This window comes from Anticarsia gemmatalis, chromosome 15 (genome assembly GCF_050436995.1).
Source record: "Anticarsia gemmatalis isolate Benzon Research Colony breed Stoneville strain chromosome 15, ilAntGemm2 primary, whole genome shotgun sequence".
NCBI classification, from domain to species: domain Eukaryota; kingdom Metazoa; phylum Arthropoda; class Insecta; order Lepidoptera; family Erebidae; genus Anticarsia; species Anticarsia gemmatalis.
In genome coordinates this window covers 10,257,326-10,281,639 of record NC_134759.1, presented here as the reverse complement: position 1 = coordinate 10,281,639, position 24,314 = coordinate 10,257,326, and the positions used below count along the sequence as shown (strand labels likewise).

The window sequence follows — 24,314 nt, the reverse complement described above, 5'->3', positions numbered from 1 at the left end:
CATGTTTGTATAAATTCGGAATGTGTAATTTAGGCTTCGGTCCATTCATATCAATTACTCGAGATAGAGAGAAAAATGCAGATTTCATTGATTGGGCTAACACTCAAATATAACTAGACTTAAAATCACATCATCCAATCACATTGGAACAACAGACGGTAACGAACACGTGCAAATAATAATTTATTACAACAAACATTTGCTTACAAAACAAATCAAAAGCAATCACCTAATAATGAATACTGAGCATTTATCATCGTTAGTGTGGTGTCATTCATACAAATTCAAGTTATTAGACCGGCCGCAAACCTTTTCCTTTCCGTAAAAGTACTTTAAAACATTAACCCCCGGTTTCTGAGGCACATTTTGTGGTGGTTTTTTATATGAGTTTAAACACTATTGAATACATAAACTACCGCTACTGAGGTACATACTCAGTAACCGGGGATAAATCAATTCAACAAGATACGAAGACAGTTAAATATGTCGTAAATAGTTTAAAGGAAAATTGGGAGCATCAAACTTCGCAAAAGTGAAATCTCTAGATAACGACCAAAGCTTAAGTTTGGCAAGCGAATGGACGTGGCGCAACACAGTACCGGCCGCTTGCAAAATCTACCACACGGTAAACATCTACTCCTACATTATATATTTATAGAACTACGTGTTAAGAATTCTTATAAACATAACAAAAATCTTATCCAATAATGTCTATCAAATCATTGATGATTTTATAATGAGATCGATAGGTGGAGATGTTTTTGATAAAGTTAGCTGCATTGAAAAAACAATGAAAGCTGGTTAACAATACAATTATAATTCTCTATAACTTCTTTATAACTTTCTTGAGAGCATGACTGCATGCTCTCAAGAAAGCTATAAAAGAAATTCACCGCGCTGGCCAAGTGCGGGTTGGGGACTGCCCCAACCTGCACTTGGCCAGCGTGGTGGACTCAAGGTCTAAACCCTCGCTTGTTCGCAAGGAAATATCCTTGCCCAGCAGAGGAACATTCAAAGTTATCTTAACTGCAGCGCAGGAATTTAAACGTTATAGCCGCCTTTTTGTACACGATTACACCATATTTATAATTTACGTCTATCTAAACTTATTTCGGGCCCAAATTCCAACTCATTAGCTTCTAAATGCGCACTTGAGCCCATAAATCCTAATTTCGCCTCACGGGATCTCATTACACGAAAACAAGCTCTAAGAATCCTCAGAGGATTTACAGCAGTGGTTAAGATTTATTAAAATAACCTTGGATTTAAAAGACCTTGCACAAGTGAAGCCAAGTAAATAAAACTAAATTTGGCTCAAGTACGATAGGTCATTGCTTTTGTAAATACGACAATAATTATTGAAGTAGGTTCCAACTATTGTAAGTTAGTATTCAGTAGTGGGACATCTGGCAAAAACTAAAGCATATTATCATGTTAAGGTCTTTTAAAATTCGACGACTTATTTTGTCTTGAAAAAATTCTTCTTTACTCGCTTTGAGCAAGCAATTTCAATAGTTGTGTTACGATTTCTGTTTATATATATTTAACTTATTCAGTGTTTTTACTATTCATTAAAAGTATTCCAAGTCATTCAAATCTATACATGGCATATTATACTACACTACACCGCAGTTACTTCATCCTATGCTTCGACCGCCAAAGGCTCTATTTAAAAAGAAACTAGGTACCTATATTCTTTCACAATGAGTCATGTTATTTAGTCATGCATTCACATTATTAGTATGAGTTATAAGTTATAACTGACTCAAGAATACCTAATGATTTTTTACTCATATAAGTCTGCTCTTTTAGCACAATAGAGCATCTAAGATATTTTTTAAGTACTTATATTAATATTCGTCCATGAAAATATGCAAACTTTTAAATTATATTTTATAACTACAACAAAATATTAACGCGGAAAATAGCTATGTAAATAAAAATTACAATATCCAACCAAATTGAATAAAGACATAAGCACAAACATAATAGGATACTTCATCCTGCGTAGATAATTTCGACACGATAAAAAATATGAACATAGTAAGTTGACTGCGTGCAAAGCAATTAGTACCTATACAAAAATAGATTAAAAAATCTAACAAAATAAATACCAACCAGTAAGCTTCAATGTATTTCATGACCATTTATAAAAATAAAATTACAGCCAAGTTAGTTTAAACTAAATAAAAATGAAAGTATTTATCACACGGGAACTCTCTAATAAAATGCAAAATAAAATCACAGAGATTCATAACATAGAAAAGTAGCTAATAAACAAACCAAATTATTTTTAATCCAATTGCAATTTTCATCTTTAATCTAGGTTTAACTAGTAATCGTATTTCAAAGTAAGTACTTGTACAACATTTCATAAATATAGTAATAACAAAAATAACTTACAATAGAACAATGGGTCCTTAAAACCTAAAGATGTTACTCTTAACACAGATCGAACACGACACTGATTCATCAATGCACCACGAGGGCTAATTAAATAGTGTAAAGACAATGAACAAATGAAAAATGTAAAGAGTTATTTCACAATATCGTATTGTACCGGTGTCCATGACAGTTGCATGTCACGACCGACAACGACCGGCGAGGATGCGTTTTAATATCGCAATACTTGCTGTGTCATCTTTCATTTAATTGGGTCAGTAGTATTGTTTAAGTGAGCGAAAGTGAGTGAAAGACTTTGGCGATAAAGGCTTCTCCAGTCCTCATCAGACATGGGAGGATCAAGGAACTACTGAATCTACTGATGAAGTACAATCGCGGCTGAAAAGCGATTTTCGCCCACAATCGCGCTATTCACGTTCTTAGCTGTAGGACCGCGAAACACGCATTTCTTCTCATCCTAGATGTTTATGTTTATACTAAAAGTATTACCATAATATGTATTGAGCTCTTACTCTAAAGCTCTGAAAATTATGATATCTCAATACTCGGTTTAAGGAATTCTCATACAGACAAATACTAATCTTATGTAATTCTGTACTTTTTACAGTTATTCGATTTCTTATCATATACAGAAAAAAAAAACGTCCAATGACATAAATTTAAGTTGAATGACTTTTTGAGCACCTACTTGGAAAGCACAACGCACTTTATTATTTTAAAAAGGTGAATAACAAGTTGACCTACGATATAATTGAAATAACCTCTTTTTGTACGACACAGGTAAGTTACTCAGCACAAAATTAATAAGTAATACAATTTTTTTGAATAGCTGCTTACTCAAATTAACAAACAAATTGATTGTATTCAGCTTTTAGTTCAATAAACAATGATAATTATTATTTAGTTTCATAAAACATGCATGCGTATGTACGCCTTTTATTTTATACATACACTGCACATTAAAATGTACTTTTATTTGATAAACTATTAAACAATATTCCAAAACTTATTTTAAATCTTAACTGCTGTCACTTAAGAAAATTCATCTTAATCAAATTTTCTTACAGTATTGTAATTTATAACTTAAGCACAAATTGACAAACGTTTTTTGCTAAAAATATCTTTAAAGCAAAATCATTCTTACGGCTTATTTTTTAAATATATATTTAGAACGATCCCAAAGTTTCACTCATTTTGCCAACTGAAGCCGTAAGTGACCAAACCAGAGACGTGTTTAAAAAACTTCCTAACCTAGAACTATAAGATGAACAACGTTAACTGCTTTCGGGTATCTCCTCTCCTCTCACTTTAAATAAAATTAAACTTTGAATATTTAAGCACGAATTGACAAAACGTTTTTTGCCAAAAATATCTTTAAAGGAAAATAATTCTTACAGCTTATTTTTTAAATATATACATATTTAGAACGATCCCAATGTTTCACTCATTTTGCAAACTGAAGCCGTAAGTGACCAAACCAGAGACGTGTTTAAAAAATCTTTTTAACCTAGAACCATAAGATGAACAACGTAAACTGCTTTCGGGTATATCTCCTCTCCTCTCACTTTTAATTAAATTAAACTTTGAATTTTTAATGATGTTTTGAGAAAGTACAGAAGCAGTAACCCTTAATTAAAATTTGAAAATAACGAGTAACGCTTACCTATAATTCGATAATATATCTCATAAATTCTTCCACCTATGTTGGAGACGGTTTCTAGTCTAGCCGTTTACATGGAGTGACTGCACACAATTTAATTATTTCTAAGGTCCTATATTAAGTAGACCTAGACCTTCGATATTAATAATTCAGATGATATTTACATTTAAAAAATACAATTGAAAATTTGTCAAACGAATACAAGATTCAGACATTTCTGACGTTGAGCGTATGGTCAATTATAACTAAATAACTAAAACTCGAAATTAAAAATGTCTTACTATAAAATCCTGCTTTTACACACCTATAAAAATATCACACTTTATTCGTCAAACAGTTATAACTGAAAAGACCTCAAGAGACAAAACTTTTCGAATGCTCAAAACAAATAAATGTTCATTGTATGACATGGACACATTGGTCAATATCTAAGACAATACTTCAGGTCAAACAAAGTCAAGGAACGCGCCTATTTATTCTTCAGAATATTGCAAAATATATATCTAGTACTCGAGTAATTCTCTCAGTGTCACAATCTAAATCTATTTACCAACTGAATGGTGCAATATTGTGACGTTTAAAAACATCATTAGCGTTATAAACTAGAAAGGTAATTAAAGTAAGATTACGTTGGTCTTTTGTTTACTTTTGCTTCCAAAAGCAAGACTATGACAATTTGACAACCCTTTAATCATCGAAGTCTATACTAATTACGATAAGTGTGAGTTAGTTATTTTGTATACCGCACAACTGTAAGTTAATTTAATCTTCATCGTTATTCCAATCGCCTTTGTAAATCGTTTGACAAAATACATAAGGTTTTCAATTTCAGTAGTTACTATACCTTCTTCAATCTCCTAAGCAATCGTCGTTGCCTTCTCAAGAGTGTCTTCCCGCAGTGCCTTAGCGTCTCAATCCACCGGCACCTGACCGGCATCAGATCCCAAACACCCGCAGACATCGTATCAGAACATCACAAGTCAATTCTTTCACTATGATTCACGTCACTTTAATTCACAACACTACCGTTATTTCAAATTTGCAAAAGTAATTATATAAACGTAGCTAATTTAAATGTATTTATTATATTTAGGAGGAGTTCTTTGAAAGTCTTAGAAATTTTAAACTGTGAAATAATATTTTCTCTTTAAAATATTATACAATGCAAGTAATTAGTAGAGGTCGTGTTTACGTCTCGACGTCACGATCATGAGTGGTGTCCTCGAGCGTCTGCAGATAAATATAAGGCATTCACAAACCACAGAAAGGTGTATTTCTAAGTAAGGTAACTATTATAAGTTAACTTCGTATAAATAATCAGATTATGCGGGGTTTCTCCATGTGTCGTGCGCAATATCTAACCCTGAATTAGTTCTAATGCGAAAACACTGAATGTATGACTCACGTTTGAAACTTAGGTTCGGCTTTAGAACGGCCATTTGGAACTTTTCCTTAAGGAAAAGTAACAAATTACTGAACTGATATTATCATTATTATAAGCTTTTGTCCATCAACGTACTCTATTTCGTGCATGGAAGTTTTCCCAATATTCAATATGACTCACGTTTTATGCAACATTCTTTTGAGCGTTTTTTTGTTTCCTTTTACCTTACTGTAGTGTTATTTAACTGTACGTAAACATAGAAAACGTTTTCAACAAACATGAACCGTGGATCGTAACACTGCCTGAGGGAGCACTAGGCTAACAGCTTTACTCAGTCATAAAACTAACTTTTCCTATATTACTTTTAGAAAGTTTAACAAGAACCACAAAAAACCAACAAAAACTGTAATACACAGTGTAACAGCATTCTGAAACTTTAGTTAAGTATTATGAAAAATAAAAATATTTATGAAACTGCACGAAAGAATGTTGGAATAAAATTAAAATATGTATTAGATTTGAATTTCAGATATATGGTTTTAAAGAAGAGACCATTTTGATGAAGTTCAATATCAACTTGTGACTTGAATATTTATGTGTATCTCAACGAGAGACACAAGCAAATAATACTCAGTAAATATTTGTGTGTAGTGTGACATATGCTTAAGAGCAAATACCGGAATCGTGAATGCCAACCACAAACACAAATAAAACGACATTATACTTAGTATTAATAACGTGCTAATCTAATGCAGAATTAAAACTAGTTTTGCTTTTAAATATACGAGCAGATTTTATTTTTAGAAATAGGTACGTTTTTCAAAAGTCAAGTCTAGACAGCGTACGTCATTAAAGTTGTTAGACACTTTGTTTCTTTTTTTATTATAAAGACGGCTCATACAATTTTGTTCAGCTCATATCTGTAAACTAAACTGCAACTACATAGTAAAAAACAACCGTCTGTGTCTATGTATGCATAGATCTTTAGAACTACGCAACGGTTTTGATGCGATTTTTTAATATATAGCGTGATGCAAGAAGAAGGTTTATGCGTAAAATGGCTAAGGTTTATGTTAAATAGATTGTTAAATTCCACATTTTCGGGCGAAGCCGCGGTGAGCCGGTAGTATTCATATAAATCGCAGACAGCCAGTCAGACAGTTATGACAGTTCTGATCTCTGGCCACGCAATGATTAAGGGCCAAAACTGGCAAAGCTTTATAAAGTATCCTCGCACAATTTAACCTGGTTACTTCGTATGAAAGCATGCACTGACAAAATTTAAACTTTATAACATAACAAAGGTCCGGAGCTCATTTCGAGCAATGACAAGATCTGCTAATAATAATATAGTGACACTAACTCTAAATCCCATTTCATTTTCAAACACTATTATTCCTAGTAGTACTCCTACAGCTGCATTTGATAATATATAAACAAATTCTTAAATACATCTTGCTTTTTATACCTCAGTAATTACCAGCTAGAATCATTGATTATGCAAAATACCAGACACACAATAATGTGTATGTCCTTATAAGCGGAAAAACATACATGTGACTGTGTTTTAATAGACAATCAATTACTGGAACTTACCACTGCATCACCACAAGCCATAATAACTAAATTAATCAATGAACGGTTAGCACGAAACCAATCAAGACTTCTACAATACTATTTGCTTCTTTAATTGAAGCCGTGAGTCGAAAGATGATTTCAAATTACTGTTTATCCCGTTGATCCTACTCCCTTGAAAACTTTGATCCTGTAGATCCCATATAAACCTAGCCCTGAACAATGTTCCAAATCGGAACTGTCGTAACTTACTTAAAAAAAACAATTTGGTCCAGTTGTTTAAAACTTACGCGAGTACATACATTTCAGTGGTACATTTTTATTTATTTAGGTGAAATGATTACACTAGTACTAATAAATAATAAAGTATTTTCCTACGAAAACAGTAAGAGTGTCCTATCTCATTAAATGAAATGTGAAGATAACTAACACAAAAGGAACATTCCTCACATAATCTCATCATTAAACGATCCTATTGATAAAGATCAAACCACGACTGTCACGTTTCAATAATAAACATCAACACGTGTCTTAAACCGCCTTTGTACAATGAGCGTAGAAATTAAAGGAAAAGCCTCACTTATTGTTCGCAAACGTGTTATGTGAACGGTGTGATATTTGTTTTGTTATGTAAGCGATAAAAATCGATTATGGGTGTTTAAGAAGATATAAAATGCTGTATTGAAACTTGAATTTACTTAATACTTTTAACCTTTCGAACTTTGTTTGTACCACATTTTTATATTACTAGCTGACCCTTTGCACACGAGAAATGAATATAGGGGTTGGTTTTTCAAATAACTGTAGCCTGTGTTAATAACACAGGCTACAGACTTTTAGGCTTTGTAACTTCCTGATTTCGTCTACTTTGGGTGAAATCCTGAATAACGTATCAGTGGACACAAGAGCGCAAATAGATCAAATAGACATTTACAATAGATAGTTGGTCGGTAAGTCGGTACGGATACAAATATAATGCGAACCGTGACCTTTCTTTAAACAAAATGTTCAATATCTTTTTTAATCATGGGCCTCGGTTTTTAACGGAACTTGATATTGCAAGTTTCCGTATACAAGGGAAGATTGCCAAACTGCGTGATTAACCGTAATTCAGTTCACCCTGCAGACGCCAAATAAGGAAATGTCTCTTCGCGATTCAAGACAAGTTTATTTTTATTTCCCTATACAAAATAGCAGACGTACGAGCTTCGTATTTTTAGTAGCCATACCAGTTTCTTAATCCGGGTAATAACATTTATTATTATATCTATATTATTATAGTGTATACAAGCAAGAACCTGCAGATCGAAAAAAACTTATACTGTGCATGTAACAAGGCTACACAAATATTATAACTGCAGAAAAAAATGCACGGTCTAACAACTTAAAGTAACGAGATTACTGCGATGAAGATATGCATAACATTTTTGTCGGTATTAAAAGGCCGTTGACTTCAAATTAAAAATAATGAACGAGTTCCTGTTATTTGTCTGTTTAACCCGAACACAATGATAATATATTTTTAATAACCTATAATAGTTTAAAAGTTATTCCATGACGCAGTATATTGATTGCGTGATCAAACAATAAGGTCCATTAATGAGAGAAAACGCTGGAATCACTAATGTCCCAATTAAGTAAACGAAACATTGACTATTAATGAACTAAACGTTTTTCGTTACGAGGCTAATGAGTATTCTGAAATATTCAGAATATAACTACGCATGCAACAGAAACGTTGCTCGAAGCATGGAAAAACGCAGCTTGTTCCGAATAAATAGAGTTCACTTTCTCTTGTAAACTATTTAATCGAGTTGCTCGCAAAATTCGACCACGTGGTTTCAAACAAAATGATTCACGAATCCGGGTCGATAGATCACAACCTACTTTCATCGTGTTGTGAATCATCAACAGTACCAGAATTGTATTGTGTACTATTGATCTTGGGCTACTTAAGTTTCTTTTTAGTGGAAAGTGTCTCAATACTGTCAACAGTAGTAAGTAGTTACACTTGATAGAACTACAACCATCTAAAAGTGTTACATGAGGAAACCACATTAAAAAATATATAATATATTTAAATGGTTTAATTCATTTTTTGAGGGCAGGCATTTGGCCAGCGTGGTGAACTCCAGGCCAAACCCCTACCTCGTTTGGATGGAGACCCTCGCCCAGAAATGGGACAGTAACGGGGCTAAAAAATAATTTAAAAAAAACAAGAGAAATTCCAGGATATGAGACAATCAAAAATAAAATAATTCAAAGTCGACTTCTATAAAGGATAGCGAATGATACTAATTGACTTGATTACATTCAGTCAAACAAAACAAAATTTAGAGATTGTTTGTTATGCAGTTATGCACGATGTTGTGTAAAATTTCTGTGTCAGTTCATCATACCAGAAATGTTTATGAGTAATATTATAAAATTTCAGTATCCACGTGATACGCAATTATTACAAAGTTGCACATTGGTAATATTAGCTCATTATTTATTATTACACTGTTATATTGCGCATATCTTAAAAAAACTGCTCGAATAATTTCCTGATTGCAATGAAAAAGCAAATTTTAAATGACCTAAGATATTTTTTATAAGAGCACCTAGTATTTTTAATACTTAATTAATGGCACTATGGTTTTAGGTTATGTATAGAGTGATTTTGGATTAGTCTGGACGAAGATCTCTTATAAGAATTCGTATCAGAAAACCGCCTATCTTCCTATAATGATTTTGCTAGGTTAGTTGTTTTTTAACTTAACAAGAATTAATTTTAAAATATTCAGTTCTCATTTCCTTATTATTAGTCTGGGTGCAGAAGAACAAGGAAACAGTAATCTAGTGCCTCTGCTATGTGATTTACAGAGACCATGGCAGTTCTAATTGCTAGTATTGCAGCCTAAGACTGTCACGAACAATCTTACCTTGCTATTACGAGGAAATACTGTGGGTAATTTCGACCTTATGCCATGGAGACAGAGGTCATATATTAAAACACAAATATTTAATGAGGGCTGGATATCCAAACATTTTGCAGCACACAAGAATCATAACAACAATAAGCCCGTTTTGTTTGTTTATAAAGACGCATTTTAAGTGGACACCAAATATGTACAAAGACTACGGAAATTACTAAGAATATAGCCGGATATTAAAACACAATATATTGTTTACTTATTGACTTTGTGATGCGGACACAGTCTGAGCTTTGGTAAACGACAGAACAGGGAATTGTGGAAAATATACGCTTACATGACATGCCGCATACATGACAAACCACTGACAAGAAATTGTTACAGGCAGTTGCACTCACTACTCAGTAAAAGACGGAATTTCGAATGAGGAAGCGTTAGTTTTCAAAAAAACCTAGAGTATTAAATTTAAAAAATATGTAAGAAATATGTAGGAAACTGTGCATTTTACATTAAACTGAATTCTAATTGGGATCATTTGATGGCACCTAAATTAAGTTGGAAAATCATGTCAACAACCTTTCAGTGAGCAAAACACAATACTTAACATTAAAAAAAAAACAATTTTAACGCAAATGTCCAACAAGTCTGATTTGCACCAAGAGTTAGTAAATCGATTGCAATAATTTGACACTCCGAGTTCAATTTAGATGGCCTGATATCGCAATACTAGCTTCAATGTCACTGCAGTTCAAGGGTTAATACGACTCTGAACTGCGAAGAATTCAACTATTGCCAAGTTTTATAAACATTAGTGAAACAACTACATACTATTAAAAAGAAGAGCTATGCAAACTGAAAAACGAACTAAAAAACACAAAATGTTCTATCATTGATGCAACATTAACTTGCACGCAACAAAGAACATGCGAAATAGCATGCGTTGAAAGCAATTCAATTGCTTCTTTATATTGACTACTAGATTATGCGGAATACTGTACGTACAAGCATGATACAAAACAGTGTAACCTGCGCCGAAACGTCAAGCATTCGAAGGCAGGCTTATGTAGTGGAGTTGTCAATGACAATGACACAGACTGTCTCCACCACAATGCATTGTATCGTCGCGGTTCCCAAATCCTCGTCAACATAAAACCAAAGTACCATGACCAGCAAGTAACACTGTCATTGAGTTAATTTGTTTACGCCGAATAGTGGTCACACGGTCGCACTTTATATCAGAGCAAATCATTACAAACTCCATGTGGATGTTTGTTGTGTAAACACACGTTGTTTGGACAGGCCGAGAAACATCTTATACGCCTTGTGGGTTTATGAAAATATACGTAGATATTAACTTCCATAATGGTGGTCTACTACGTTTAAATATATTTAATTTAAGTATGGGCACGCGCAACATTATACGTTCTGAAGTGATGTGACGGATAAATCGCACGTAGATACATACACATAGATCATGAAGTTATTGGTTGAAAATCTATTGTATTATATCTGTTTTCTACGAAAACAGACACTGCCATAACAATGCGTGTAGATTGACACATAGGATACCGTTTACACCGGAAAACGTTTCCCACACACGGACAAAGCCGTGGGACACGAGCTAGTCATACTATATAACAGGAATTATTGCTATACCCCTACCTATAAACCTTTAAAAAACAATGAAGATTATGATGCTAATGATACTGATTCTAATAGTTAAGTGCAAATAAAATACTTAAAAGATAATTTCTAGCACGCATGCAATAACATCAGTTTAAAAACAAACAAAGTAGGCCAGTATCTCAGTACCGCGGCCATGTTGTACTCGTTCCGTTAGACGTTCGGTACTATCGACTAAAACTGGTACTGTGACGCCTCATGCTTTCTAATCTACTGACCGTTACAGCTTACTTAACCTTTTGTAATAGCGCGCGAATATTGAAAGTGTTATACGATGTAAATAGTGATATGCATCGGTGATTTACAATCGCAAAACAAATAGAGTAATAGACGGGAAACTTTTTTGTTTACTTCAATTATTAAAAGCAAAACAAAAAGGAATAGAACGTAAGGTGTGTACAGATAATCAAGGAAATAATGAATTTATGTGAACAAGTAAACGTACCAACTTGTCGGGATATTAAACGATTATGATGCAATTTTAACTTGAGTATAATAATATGAGTATTAATGACTAACACGTAATGTTAGTTTGGTCACAGTCTAATATCAAATTTGATTTCGTCACGCACTAATATAAGCAGTAGTAACAAACTAAACGACAATATCCTTATTATACCGTAGTAGTTAGGAAATCCCTTTTACTCAGACACCAGAGGACATCAAAACTCAAAAGCCTATCAATTTCTCTCTCTTAAAAAACTAAACAAAAATATTCATACATAAACTCATTCGCACTGACAACAAAGCCGTACAGCCGGTTGCACAATCACATCAAACTTTAGTTTAATCAGCGATTACACTGCGCGGTTAGAGCGAGCGCGGAGTCGACCGCCCGTAGTTATGCCGTATGCAATACTGCAGCTGTTTGCTGGGACAACCTCTTTCACCGAACGGTTACACAATAAAAATGTTACGCAACATACTTTTGCCTTTCGAATACTGCTAACGTGTAGCAATTGCTTTTTTTTGGATGATCAATGCTTCGATCAATATGTAAATATGCTAAAATAAAAACTAGGTAACCGGTTTAACTCCGTCACTTTTTTGGAACTTGACTTAAGTTGCATAATTCATTTGTAATTTTGTTTGTTATGTTTTAATGTAGAACGTTCGATAATGATATACTTAATTATGCATATTTTCATAACGATGCAGCGATGTCGTGTTCATCTTTTGTGAATTTTGTTTTTAAATTGCAATATTAACCTCGTATTTAATAAAAGAAAAGAACTTGAACTCAAGGTGTAGTGAGTGAAGTTTCCGGATTCCCCCGGTTTATTTTCGTCGCAGTTTCTAGGCCAACGTACATTTCCATGAAAAAACAACACATTGTTTCGTATCGCAAAAGCAAAAAAGTTTTTCTGTCTGCGCAGATGGTAAAATTAGCACAGGAAGAGCTGACGTATTTACAGGTGACTGCCAAATAACTATAAGAACCGTAGTTCTGATAATCCAAATTACGCATAAGTTTTGCTAACGTCACGAATACTGAATTCACATACATGCTGATTTATTCACATTGTGGTTGCTCGACAATCTAGTTGTTCAAGTACGTTAGTAGCCTCTCATTTTTCGCTTTTTGTGCAGACAGTTTGAATTACATACCGTGAAATAGCTCTATATAGTGTCTATACTTCTTGTGTTTTAGTGTGCTTTAGGTAGCGAGGGTGTTGACCTCTAAGAATCGCTTTTATATTTTAAGGACAAGGTCGTCGCCCTGTCCCTTGAAAACAATTAAATGCGTCAGAGTTTCCTGTTTTCTTGTAGAAGTTATTCAAATTGTAGGCTATCTTTAGTTTAATTTGTTTATTGTGTTAGGTAATTCAGTCTGTACAACTTCCCTATGAAGCCCTTTCCATGGCTTTTCCCAGTATTTGTTATTAGGGTTTGAAATTATCGTGTATATTTAAGCGAACGATACAGGTACGATTAAGACAAGTATTTGGATACAATGTACCACCATAATACGGGTATCAAGAGTAAAACCATTCCGGGGTTCAGCTGCAACATTAGTGGGAAGTAAATAGCCGTATTGTTTCCTTAGGCTCGATTGATTTCATCAGAAGCATCGGAAACATGAAGATAGAAATGGCTAAGTAAAACGTACAGGGGTAAGAGACAATACTTGTTGAAAGAATTACGCGTCAATTTCTTACTAATAGATCTATAATATAAAATACAATGAAAAGTATAAGGAAGATAGCTAACTTTAGTAATACATTGTTCGATCTTTCAGAGTTTAGAATCCCACATGCCCGTAAGAGTAAGCAAAGACCAACGAACACTTGGTACGATCCTTAGAACCTTCCCTTGCTTCATTCCCAATAATTCTCATCCATACATCTTGTCATACAGAACCGCCGGTACGCGACGTTTTTGCAAGTTTCAAATAATAGCAATCTGTACTTGCAATAATATTCATCACGCTGTTCATTTACAACAATAAATCACTTCATTAGTCGATGACGTAGTCTCAATGTATATATTCTACACAGTCCGAGACGCGTGACGGAATGTCTTTGCGTGCTGTGAAACAGCACTATGGATTACTAAGAAAAAGTTTTATAATATGAAATTTTATCAAGTTGTATGATTCTATTACGTGTTTATTTTCTTTTATAGAAATTGATGTGCCTGATGGATATCGCAAATGCTTATATCTCGAGTGTTGACTTGTTTTTGATACCACGATTGGACCAGTACGAAAAAAATAGTTCAAATTTTATATTATTACTAGCTTTCCGCCCGCGGCTTTGCCCGCGTGCAATTTCAGCCCGATCCATCCAGTGGTTTGGGCTGTGCGTTGACAGATCACTATGTCAGTCAGCTAGTCAATCACTTTTGAGTTATAATTATATATTATAGTAACATATTATAAAACAATAGAAATGATGCATTCTAAATACGATAAAGGAATAACTTCAGTCTTTATATTGGAAAATTCTTACCACATAATGAAATGGTAGTGTAAAACTGTAGAATATGTCATACTTCACATTTTTAACATTATGACATTTAAAAGTAAAACGGTGACATAAAACAGTGTCCCACTTTCACTTAAGGACAAAAACGTGTAGATAATGAACGCTAATGAAGTTTTAACTCGACCTAAATTACTTTTATCGAAGCGAGAAGATTGCGTTCGTCGCAAAGATTGTTTATTATGCGATAAGGATAAAATAAATTTTATATAATAAATATTCATAAAGCCTGGAAAGAAAGTCATGATTTGTAATAATGCAAAATTTCTATTTTGCAAATGAAATACTTGAAATTTAGACTAAATTAAAACAGAATATAATACGCTTTCGTAACAATTATTTCAGTTATACATAATGGCATTATTTTAACTGCGTCTGTAATATAATTTTGAAATTAACTTATTTAGTAATTAGAATATAATGTGTTTACTAGCCAACATTTATTAAACGTTATTATTTATTTGATGCATATCGTTAATTTCGAGATGACTTAACGACTGTTATTTTTAAGATTATGAATTAACGCAAACTAAAATAAATATACATACATATATTCATAAAAACACGCCTTTTCCCCAAAACAGAAGGCAAAAACCAAAGAACTTGGTACGGTCCTTACTAACTCCTCTTGCCCCATTCACATCCAAACATTTTATCATACAGGACCGCCGGTTACGAGTACTACAAACTAACAATGACAGTTTATGCCCTCGACAAAATAATTGGCCAAGATTTAACACCCACATAGTGGTCAGTGTGACGCGAAGCACGTAATAACGTGTCCACATTTATTATATAACATACTGAGATGCCCAACTTCAAGTGTTATGCAAAAGAAACCGGCGAACCTTGACTTCGGGTTATTAACACCAGTTTCTACTGATTAAAGGTCGAATTAATTGGAGTATATAAAGTTAGTATATAACACAAAACGAGAGATATAGTAGCTCTTTTTCAATGTATGAGTGATCTCGTGATTTCTACTTATTATTTATTATTCTTGTGGTTAGTGGTCAACCTAGTGTCAAAGTTGTTCAAGCCGCCCGAAGGCCATTGACGTGGCTTAACGACTGATATCTTAATTGGCAACCACCGGGACCGACTTTTCACGTGCCCTACGAAGCACGGAGACGCCAAGTTCGAATACCACTAGGCGATCTCCCATCTATCGAACGACCGCACCAAGGTTTGCTTAACCCACAGATCGTTTACCGACCGGTGAGCGCAACTGGCTATGGGCGCCTCAAATTTAATTAATAGTGATTTGTACTATCTCCATTTCATATTTCAGGAAATTTGTAGTCCTGAAGGTTATAGCTCAAGAACCACAGAAAAATATACGTTTAACTGTTACAAAGAGGTCAAGCAAAGACCTCTTTTCAGAATAACTACGCACATTCGTCTCACAAATATGACATGATGTGTTAATGTCTTCGATAAACATTTTAACCTTCGCATGCGGTAGCCAGAATGTCCACAGGAAAAATAATAATTCATAGTGTAAATATTTTTAATGCCATTGCTAACCTGCTGAAGACGAAGATCCGATAAGTATGAACGGATAAGATAATAGCAGTGAAGATGTCGAAAAAGGCATGAGATTGGGTAGCAAGAAACAATGACTCCCGTATCCATAGTTAAACAAATTCCCTTAGTAATAACAATCTGCACTACAAAATTTTACTCGGTCAAAAAAAGGTCGATCTCCGCACTTTAAAATATAATTTTCTATGAATCGTTATTAAAGTTAAATGGAACGAACGTGGAGTGAACGTGAACCATCCTGGAAATGATGTAAAAAGTAAATATAAAGACATCGCAAAAATACATGTAAATACGAACTTGCGAAACAAATAACAAACGTATTGAAAAGCTCACTCTCGCCGTTACATCATAACTTCTTTGAAAGCGCTACTTGAGTTCAAATTGATGATACAAAGGTTAACTGATAGCTGACATTATTCTTATAGAAGACTAGCTGACCCGCGCAACTTCGCTTGCGTCACTTAAGATAATCATAATTTTCCCGTTTTTATACCATTTTTCACTGTTACTCTGCTCCTATTGGTCGTAGCGTGATGATATATAGCCTATAGCCTTCCTCGATAAATGGGCTATCTAACACTGAAAGAATTTTTCAAATCGGACTAGTAGTTCCCGAGATTAGCGCGTTCAAACAAACAAACAAACAAACAATCAAACAAACAAACAAACTCTTCAGCTTTATAATATTATATATAATATATATAGTATAGATAAGGATAGGAACTAAAATATAATTTGTTTTATAATTCACAGTATAATAAAATCGTCCAATATAACTATGAACTAAAATTCTTAAGAGACTAAAAAAACACATTCGTCATCGAAAGTTATTGTTTGTTCCGTGTGTATTCTAAACTGTTGATTGACATAGTCTTGTCATTCATTTTTAACAAACTATGAATGTCTCTCAACACCCCCTAAAAATATACTATGAGTCTGAAACAACATGACAGTGAAATATTTGCTTTCAGTAGAAATCAAATAGAATTCATACGAATATGTATTGTTTTTTTAACAATCAAATAAGTCTTTGTATCTAGATGTTTTCTGAACATGGGAATATGTCGAGAACCAATTTCTGCAACAATTTTAACGTAGCTAAAGCTAATTTAAAGTATAGAAGACAATGAATAGTTAGAAAATGAGCAACCTTATATTATTATGAGAAGATCTGCCAACCATTTTCTTATTTATTTTTATAAACCATGTAATTGACATACAAATGATTCAGCACGATGAAACATAGGAAGAAACCAGTTTAAACACAACGAACAATGAAGATTTATAACGACTAGACTGTTTTCATTAGACAGTTTAATTTGCAGTTCTACTTTCTCGCAATGAAGCCCACACACGTGACGTGTACGATGTGTACAGATATTACACCCGGTAAACGATTCTCTGAAATATTATTGTAATGAATCATAAGACATTCAGTTATGTGGGTCAGTTCACTAACATTGTACATAAGCCTAATGAAAAAAGTCTCAAATTGACGTATTAACACGGTAAGGTATATTGATATCATATTACAAAAGCTTACAAGTTAATTAAGGAATAAAAAAAATCGTAAATTAAAAAACAAAGTCAACAAATGAAAAACAGGACGCCAATAAAAATTACGCAGAGGATTTATAACGTGGGTAGATAACGTGGGTACAAATTCTTCAATCTTCAATATTGTGAAGAGACACCTAACAAGTTTAAGTTAGTAAGCAGCGGTTTCGCGATTAATAGCTATGCCTTAACCGTCAGGCGTTTATAACTTTAAGTAACTGGCGAAGACTTTACTAGTATATTAACCTTAGGCACTTTATTATATAGAGGTTGCAGAACAACATACGCAAGGCGTAGAAATTAACTCCCACGGCGACTATTAAAACCCCGCTTGCCACTTCCTAGTAAAAGGGAACATGTGTATGCGGAAATAATGTATTATTCATAATAGAAAGAGGGAAAACTATTTGTAGGCAGTGTAGAATATTTTAAAACATAAACACTAAGAGAAAATTGATATCTATATATCCATAATAAATAGGGAGGGTAAAACGAGTTAAATGTAAAAACTGACCTATAAAAGAGCTGAGCAATTGAAGCGGAAGGCATTAAAAAAACTAATTGTAATTGAAGTCGTAGTTAGTGTTAATGCACTCTAAATGAGTATATCTTTTAGCGTAGGAGTACTGAAGGCGTGCCATAAACTGGGTTAAGATAACGTAGAACTGCAAATATATTGGAGTGGATGAAATTGTGCGATAGCGCTGATAAAAGTGGTCAAGGCTCGCAGTGAAAACGTATGGAAATGAGTATTGGTGAGCAAACGAGATTAGATTATATCCTTTTACATGTAGATTGAGTAAAGTTGGCTTTTCGAATAACCTTACTTGCAATAGTGCAATAGATAGCAAAGTATCTCATCGTGGTTGATAACATTCATTTATCATGATACTTTAAATGCCTAAAATATTTTTCGAAGAAGCGTTTCTTACAAAGATGGAGTATAAGTACTTATGATATTTCGTATTATAATTGTTCAGTGTAAACATAACTACTGAGCGCCTAACTAAGTTTAGTTCGTTCAAGAAACTTCAACAAGAAAGCTGATTGCAATTTATTTTTATAACATTCTATGTGCGAATATAATTTATTTATGTGATCATTTCGTTCTATTTTGCGTCGTCTGTGACTTTGCAGAGGTCAACCTTTGTTATTTCGACTGAATAAAAGGTCAGAAAAGCTAATGGGGACGTGTTATAATACATGGTTCAGTAAGAAAGTCAAAATTAACTAACTTAAAATTATCATATTATGCTTTCATGTTCATCAGACACTTATACAAAGATGACGAATAGAGGTAGAGAATTAGAGAATTACGAATAGCGTATGGTTTTTATTTCTTAGCATTGTAAAATGAATAGTAGAAAGGAAACATCTTTTTCCAGCATTTTTATGGTCGCATGCTTATAAGTTCTATCTGAACGGGGATAAGTAAATAGCCGTTAAACGTCACTTTAAAGTACTTATCACTATTTAATGCGTATTAAAGTCATTATGTTTTTATTATAGACATTGATTATTGTTCATTTTATGTAAAACTTATTGGGACTAATTGCCAACTATTTACTTTGTGTTATACAAGTAAAAGCTGGTTTCGTAACTTTATTATTTGAGCTTCACAGTATTAATAATAATATTCTCGCAGGCGTTTGTACCTCATTAACGAACAAAATAACAAACAACAATGTTTCTAAGAAATATTCCAATTATGTTTTCATTAACATAATTTGTTTACGACAACGGGGCTCGTTACGAAAATCCAGGCTGTTATTCATTCTCTCATAATCCTGTAATCTCAGTTATGGATTATATAGAAACCAGTTAAGTTTAACAATGAAATATTACTGAAGGTGCTTATAAGATCAATGGAATAGAAGGATAGATAAGTCCCTTTCATACCAATAAATAAAATTGTCGGTTAACTCAAGTAATTTATTATTCATCAAACTAAAAGCTGTAATCTACAAACAAGATGGGAGCGTAATTTTGTTTCGGTATCAAAGGCCTGATGAAAACCTTTAATGGAAGCTGACGGCAAATTGCGTGTAGCCACAGTGTAAAATATATACAGTTGGTAAATTTGGTACCAATATTTCGTTATTTTGATAGGGATAGAAGAGATTCGCCTGTTCCCTAGACTACGACCTCCAAAATTGTTCGCATCGCTTCAAATAAAAATTCTAATGTATGAGGGGTGTTTGTTTACTGTACGTTCCATACTCTGTGATGTAGGCGTGTACGTCCATACATATTATTACCTCATATATTATGTATTCGTTATGCCATCACGTTTTATGTTTATAAAGTTTATACATTGAATATTAGGAAGTACTTTCAAAATTAAATAATGAGAAATCATCAATCATTCGTTAGAACGCTGAAAGATGGTCATTTACCGTAGGAATGCTAGTTTACGCTATTAAGAATTAGATAAATTAGAGGTATTCCTGTTTTTCGAAACGTAGTGTAACCAAAGTCTACCAACGTTTACCATATTGAAAAATAAACTCTTGTCGTGTAGATACAAACACATAGTGGAAATCTCTTCAAGAAAATCAAATTCGGGAAGCAACTTAAGTTCTCGTTCACTTCAATCAGACAGTCTTACATAACATAATAATTAAGATGACAAAATAATTGCATCCGGAAGCTGGCCATCACAGAATCCATTGCAAAATTTTGGTAGCCGTCAAATTATATCATCAAATATCGATTAAATCTATTTCGTGATCGAATTCCGTAAGTAATGTTGCAAAACTTATTCAAGTGCGGAGTGTGCGACTGTACGTAACACTTGATTAATATGGCACAGAAAGAATGCCTTATTAAAAATAGTTGATACCAACGTTTGATTACAATGTTCGGAGTACAGTGGTACCAGTTACCTGATAGATTAAGTTATAAGTTGTAGCGTTTACGCTTTGCATATTATGTTAAATTGTTAACTAATAAATCAATAGGTATTAATTGATACCAATACAATTTAATATAATTAACAAAATTTAAAAGATAGTGTTAAATCGGAAACAAATGCATAACCGTGGGTGGGTTCGAATCCTACCCGGGACAAATCTTTGTGTGATGAGCATGAGTATTTGTTCTGAGCCTGGTTGTCAATTTATCTATATAAGTATGTATTTAGAAGTATATAAGTATGTTTATCAGTTATTTGGTTACCATAGTACAAGCTCTGCTTAGTTTGTAATCAAATGACCGTGAGTGAGTTGTCCAATGATATTTATTTATTTATTTATTTAACCTAATATTTTAAAAGGTCACAATATTCTTGTCTCTTGTATTTCGGTGTACAGCGACCGAATTTACTGACAATAAACGTGACATGAAAGTCGACGTGGAACATTGAAGGCAAAATACATTTCGATTTATTCCCGTCATGACTTTTCAAGATTTCATTAGAAAAAGAAAATATATATGCGTAGTACTCGTAACCAACGGTAATGTATGACAAGATGTTTGGATGTGAGTGAAGCAATAGCGGTTTGTAAGGGTCGTGTCAAGTGGCGGTCACTGATATCTGTCTAGTCCTATGGGATGAAGGCGTGATTTTATCTATGTAAAGTATAAAGATACGAAAAACCTAGTTAACCGAACAATTCTGTACCATTTATCGCTAATCTCTCTTAACTTAACACGTAAATCTATTAGGATGGCACAAATAAACGTAATTCGTTTAAGCAACAACTGAATTGCGGCAACTTGCCGATCGCTATGAAATAATCGCGTAGTTTTCTAATAACCGCGTCGTCAATCAGGCCACGGTCCAAAACACAAGCAACTTGAATAATTACAAACATGACTTTAGGAAGTGAACGGTTTAAAAATTAACTAGCCGGGCTAATTGGTGACAGACAGAAAATAAATTGTTTACATGTATGGGTATTAGTAACAAATATAAGTAGCACGAATAGACTTTCATTGAGTGATAGGGTCGGTTCACATCTGACGGAAGATGTTAACGTCCACTGATGGTCTAGTATATGAGAAAGATTACACTACGCGTCCATTATTACTATCAATATTATATAATTTATAACCAATTTAAGCTAAAATTTCTACTACAGATAATAAGGATTTCTTAAAATACCGTAAATTAGAACATAGAAAGATTACTGTTAATATTTTATTAAACAGCGTTTTCCTCCTACTACTCGATTGGAGTGTTAAGGTTTTAAAATGTCACCTCCTAGCTAGAGAATACGTAATATGTATGTTTTTGACGTAGAACTAGCACAAAAAGGTCGTAAAATACTCGTTGTTTCATGGGAAAACGGGTCGTAATGTTAACGGAAAACTTTTTAGAACAGAGACTAGTTGCTATGGAAACCAGTTTGATATAGTTACTAAAAAAAATGCCAAGCATTTGTCGGGTAGAACAGTGTACGTCAATCGCGGTAATATTAGATCTGTCAAATATAATTACTTACAGTGTGTACAAGGTACAAGATAGTTGATCGTGCTCAAACAACATTTCAAATTATTTAGTCCCCCGTCAAACCAGTACGTTTGATTATATCAATTTATTTTCGCAGCATAAATAAAACGGTAATAAAAATGTAAATAATTCGACATACTTACGTTCTATAAATCAATAACACGGAGAGGACGTAATCTCAGACATTTAACATATCCTCGCGAGTTGTTTGAACAAAGAGTGTCCAAATATAAACATGTTCCATTAAACATGTTATACGGTTTCATAATGTACCGTTAGCTGGCCTATATCGGCATCAAGTCATTGTCTCAGAAAGTGTCTTTTATCTGTTCTCATAGTCAACGTTGACGTCACTGTACTGAATCGATTTGAATAATGGTGCAAAATTCTAATTTTAGTTTATCATAAAGCGAATCAGGTAAACGTGACTCACAAATACAATCTTATCGCACGATAAAAAACAAATTATTCGTATTTCTCCGAAGGTTTAAAAAAACGCATGCATGAACAGCGTCATTCGTGCCCCAAAGAGATCAATTCATATTTTTGTCATGAGTTGAATCTGAAAATAAAGTGTGAATCAGATTTTAAGGACATCGTAAGTCCTGGACAATATATACTAAAAGTACCCTAACATTTACTATGCTAAAGTGTAATCAAACATTCAAATGTCGCCTACCCAGATGCTCTTACGCAGTGGCCCGGTTATCGACTTCCGTGCGCCACTTTCCATCACTCAAGAAACCCGATCGCATTCGACCAAACGCCGAATGGCAAGTTTGGTCTTCAGCAAACTAAACGTTGCACAAGATTGTATTATGTAGGTAAGTGCTGCTAGCATTGTCGTGAACGCAATTGTAATAATTTAATATCTAGAGTTGTCTTTAGCTAAAGCCCATCAGACATTCTATAATCAAGTGGATCTTTCTCTGCAATACAGACATTTGGTATGTTTTTTTTTTCAACTATGTTTGAAAATAATTTACAAAGGTTCTCCTGGAGAACCTAACGCGCAGTGCCGCCGCAAAGACTTTTAATAAATTCAAGAATAATTATTCGTGTTTATAAAATATTTGTGTGTAACAGAAACATGTTATCGGTCGCTTATCTTTTGATGTCAGCACAGATAAGGTTTGCAGTTTATTAATATCTTGGCAACGTGATATGAACTTGACACTACTGAGATTTTATCAATTTGTTTTGATAAAATTCAGTCCAAATATTTTTTGGCACAAATTAACTTGTTGAATGACTTCGAAAGAATGCTTTACACCAAAAAGTACTAACTTGAAAACAAGATAGCACACTACGTAACAAAATTGATTACAACATGTACATAACACAGTCCAAATTACTTAACACGACATGACTCGTGAATTTTAACACAAAAAGAACAAACCAACTAGTTCCAAATTAAATTAATACGCGACCAACATTTGGAGTATACATTTACAAGTCTAAAGGCAACTCCACCTCGAGTTTGCCTCCTTTCTCCTGTGACTGCCGTCGTGGCGCAGTGGTAGAGGTCACCACGCCGCTTCTATTGCCTGGGAAGTCATGGATTTGATTCCCAGGCGGAACAATTATTTGGGCGATCCACAAATAGTAGTTTTGGGTCTAGAGCTTTTGTTAGAGCGGGAGATATTATTTTTTACGCAGAAAAAACTACGACAACCTTGCTCAGAAGTTTGAACGATACACACATACCTTACAAGTAAAGCCAAAAACGATTATTATATCAGCACACTTTTCGTTTAAATAAACTGGCTAGACAGCATCGTTACAATAATGACAGCTTGTGGTTAAATTATAGTTGAGGTCAACGCCCTCTGCATCAGTCACACTCGGATTTAATCGTAGTTTCTAATTGAAAATATACAACAGGCACCATACTGTGGAACGAACCTTATCGTGCTTATAATTAGAGTACGATCAACAGTTAGAAAACACAAAAAATAACACCGATTTAATGAGACCGTATACCGTTCAATTGTAGGACGCCAATCAAACTATTAGACGAATTCAGTACTCTAAATAATGACATTACTATGATTTTTTATATCATCGTGACTATTATTTTACAGAACGTTGCAAATTGATAAATTACACACTAAGTTATAAAACTGAATTAGTTAAAAAACGACACTTATTGACA

General features: G+C 33.7%; 1 protein-coding gene across 10 annotated transcripts in view; it reads right to left on the bottom strand.

Moving 5' to 3' along the window:
- LOC142979079 (protein fem-1 homolog CG6966) overlaps window positions 1-24,314 on the bottom strand; it is an 82,373-nt gene that overhangs the window by 10,749 nt on the left and 47,310 nt on the right. The window contains exons 1-2 of one of the 10 annotated variants that reach the window (XM_076123838.1): window positions 12,343-12,487; window positions 4,908-5,189 (exon numbers count right to left, since the gene is read on the bottom strand). The exons of 1 other annotated variant lie outside the window; for it this stretch is intronic. In XM_076123838.1, coding sequence (XP_075979953.1) covers window positions 4,908-5,024 — 117 coding nt within the window. In that variant the 5' untranslated portion in view covers window positions 5,025-5,189; window positions 12,343-12,487. Of the gene's footprint in view, window positions 1-4,907; window positions 5,294-12,342; window positions 12,488-24,314 lie in introns of those variants that run through there. 8 more of the 10 variants (XM_076123842.1, XM_076123839.1, XM_076123841.1 and 5 more) reach the window with 8 other exon arrangements.